Here is a 2877-nt window from a genome sequence, read left to right as displayed (position 1 = left end):
ACCTCATGCCTCGTGCTCATCATGCATTTCTTTCCTACTCCGTACCGTGGCTACGCACTGCCTATAAGCAAGCAATCAATCAATCGGCTCCCCTTCATGCATTCAATGATTACGTCGACTCGTCTCTCCCCCTCCCCCATGAACTCGGGTTAGGTGTCTTGGGTTTGCGAGTCTGGACTGCAAAAAGGGGGCTCATCTTCAGACTCAAGTCTCAGAAGGCTGAAACTCAAGCTCAACTATTCAAATACCTCGCCACCGCACCCCTCAACCGCCTCCCGCCCTCACCGGCCACGTTGATCAAATTCTCCAGGTCGTCTCCGGCGGTCAGGCCCAGTTTCCGGATAAAGTCCTTGGCCACCGTCTCCATGTCACCGTACGAGCCGTCGCCGCCCTCGAGACCCGTGGGATCGTCCTCGGGACGTCCAAAGTACGCGTTGGAGCTGATGGATGTGGCGCCCTCGAAGGTCTGCAGGCGCGATTTCGCCTCGGCTTGGGCCTGCGGGTCGTAGCTGTTTCTCCCAAAGAACTCGTCGGAGGAGATGGATTTTTGAGTGCCGAATTTGTTGCGCGCGTATTGTTCTTCCTCATCTGCACCCGAGATTGTTAGTGGGTGGAAACGCGAGAAAAAGAAAAGTTGTATTGTACAAGATGGGGCTGGTGGTGAAGGGGAAAAGGGTAAGATGATGTGATTTTGCTCTTGGGGACGTCCTTACCATCTGCCGCAGAGGTCTTGCTGGGCCCAACAGCACCAAATCCCAGTTTCTTTGGTGCTGGAGCGCTTGAGCTCGCCGCACCTTTGCTCGGACCGACCTGTCCGAAACCCAATCGACCGACACCCATTCCCAGTCTCTCAAGCTCACTCGGACTTCGCGCGTGGGCCGGGTTTGAGACCGTCCTCGACGCGGTATTGATAGGCGTCGGCGTCTCCTTCGGCGTCGCAGCGGGAGAAGCCCCGAAACTGGAGGGTTTGCTGGCCTTTGCAAGTTCCTCCGCCTTCTCTGCTGCAGGGTCGTAGCCTAACTTCTCTATCCTCTCCGCCTCGGCTTTTGCCGCCTTTTCAGCCGCCTCGAAATCGATTTCTTCCCCCACGACCTTTTTGGCGCCAAGTTTATGGGCTGGTTTCTTCCCACTGAGGACGTTCGCGCGTCTGGCACCTGCACCTCCAGCAGCATTCGGACCTTTGCGGATTGCGGAAGAAGACGTCGTACGTATGGCGGCGGGAGCGGGAAGAGCGGCCTCGGCGTCATTGGCTGTGTTTGCAGCTAAAGGTGAAGGAGATTTCGGGCGTGTTTGGGAGCCATTTGTAGCATTGCCGGCCGAGAGGAAGGGGGAGGCGGTACGTGAGATCACAGGAGGTGTGCCACTTCTCGATGGCGGATTGCTAGGCCGCTTGATGGTGGGCTTGTCCCAGGAAGAGAAGAAGTCGTCTGCGGGTTCACCGGCGGGCGTGGATGTGCCTTCGGCGCCAGGGGTGGAGAGGGGGTCGTCGGTGATGACTACTTCGTCTGGATACCTGTTCATGGCGTAAGGCTATGTTGGAACAGCGAGGTCTTCAACCACAACATACTCTTGAGAGTCTCTTTCAGCCCTACGCTTGAGTTCTTCCTTGTATTTGTTCGCAGCATTGGAGGTATATTTGACCTTGGCATCCTTGCTCGCGAGCGCCGCACTGCCACCGTGAGATTGGAAGAATTTCGTGGCAGACTCGTTGCCCCCAACTTTCATTGTGCGCAGTTGACTCCATTGCCAGACTGTTATCGGTCAATATTTTGCAATCTCTGTGAAGGGAGAAGTCGCAGGTACCATCCAAATTGGTCGATCTGACAAAGGAGATGTGGACACCAAGATTTCTATGATTGGAAGAGCAGTCGAGACAGAGGTAGACGCCAAAGGGCACGGAAGACCAGGTCGGGTTCTTCTGGCCACAGTCGAAACATATCTGTGAATGTATGTCAGCCGGCGCGGAACATGTGGAAATGTAGATTGGTAGAGGTGGCCTCCTTGGATGGCTATGGTGTGAGTGAGTACCTTGTTGGCTGGTTTGGCTTTCAGTTTCTCGAAGATCTTCTGTGATTGCGCCTTTGTTGCGCTCATGTTGACGGCGCGAGGACAGTACGGCAGAAGAGAAGGGAGATTGGGGATGTTGGGAGGGACAGTGTCAACAGAAGGACGGAGTATTATTTGACAGGGAATCTGATCGCAGCATGCGCCCGGCTCGCCATTTCAGGCTCGTGTATGTGTTCGGTACGGCGTAGTAGAAGCCACTCAAGCGAATCCACCGTCTGCGCCTGCGTCCAGATTATTACCGTAGCGACAACGGCATCAACGGGAATCTGTTTCTTGCTTCGATTGTGAACTCAAATTTGTCATGCATAAACTGATCAGAGCAAGCCTTCATGATTCCCATGCAGAATGTTACTCTCCAGGCAGGCCGAACTTCAGAGAGTGTTTGTCCTGCGCACAATGAGGCGCAGGAATGACACTGAAGAGACGGAGATCTGGGGACTAGGGGTTCTGCTCTTCAGGGGACTCGACGGGTCCGGTTCTATCATGTCGAATTCATCGGGCGAACATGGAGTGCCTTGATCATGATGATTGCTAAGTGTATCTTTCTTTTCATGTCTTCTTGACTGGCGACTTGTACTGCCTCAGCTTTTTGTGACCTCACCATCGCACCGAGTCCTTATTCTCTCACAAACGAGCACAATATCCTGCCTTTTACTGCCTACCACCATCTGTGTTTCCTTCTCTCGCGCCCCTACTGCTGTTATTGCAATCATATCCTCTATGCCACCGCTTCAGTCGACTAGCTCCTCTTGTCGCCCAGCGCTCAAGCGCTGAGAGAGCGCCGACTGACTGCCGCGACGCACCATCACA

At 54.4% G+C, this 2877-nt stretch overlaps 1 protein-coding gene across 1 annotated transcript; it reads right to left on the bottom strand.

Annotated features, from left to right (window-relative positions):
- Positions 1-232: 232 nt before the first annotated feature.
- Positions 233-2094, bottom strand: Z520_10907 (uncharacterized protein; the record flags this gene model as incomplete). Its single annotated transcript, XM_016781398.1, has 5 exons — positions 233-588; positions 714-1513; positions 1568-1751; positions 1804-1939; positions 2029-2094. 5 exons carry the CDS (start codon positions 2092-2094, stop codon positions 233-235), a joined length of 1542 nt encoding a protein of 513 aa, XP_016627610.1.
- Positions 2095-2877: the final 783 nt, after the last annotated feature.

This window comes from Fonsecaea multimorphosa (assembly GCF_000836435.1).
Source record: "Fonsecaea multimorphosa CBS 102226 unplaced genomic scaffold supercont1.33, whole genome shotgun sequence".
Classification (NCBI taxonomy): Eukaryota; Fungi; Ascomycota; class Eurotiomycetes; order Chaetothyriales; family Herpotrichiellaceae; genus Fonsecaea; species Fonsecaea multimorphosa.
This window is presented reverse-complemented; position numbering and strand designations above follow the sequence as displayed.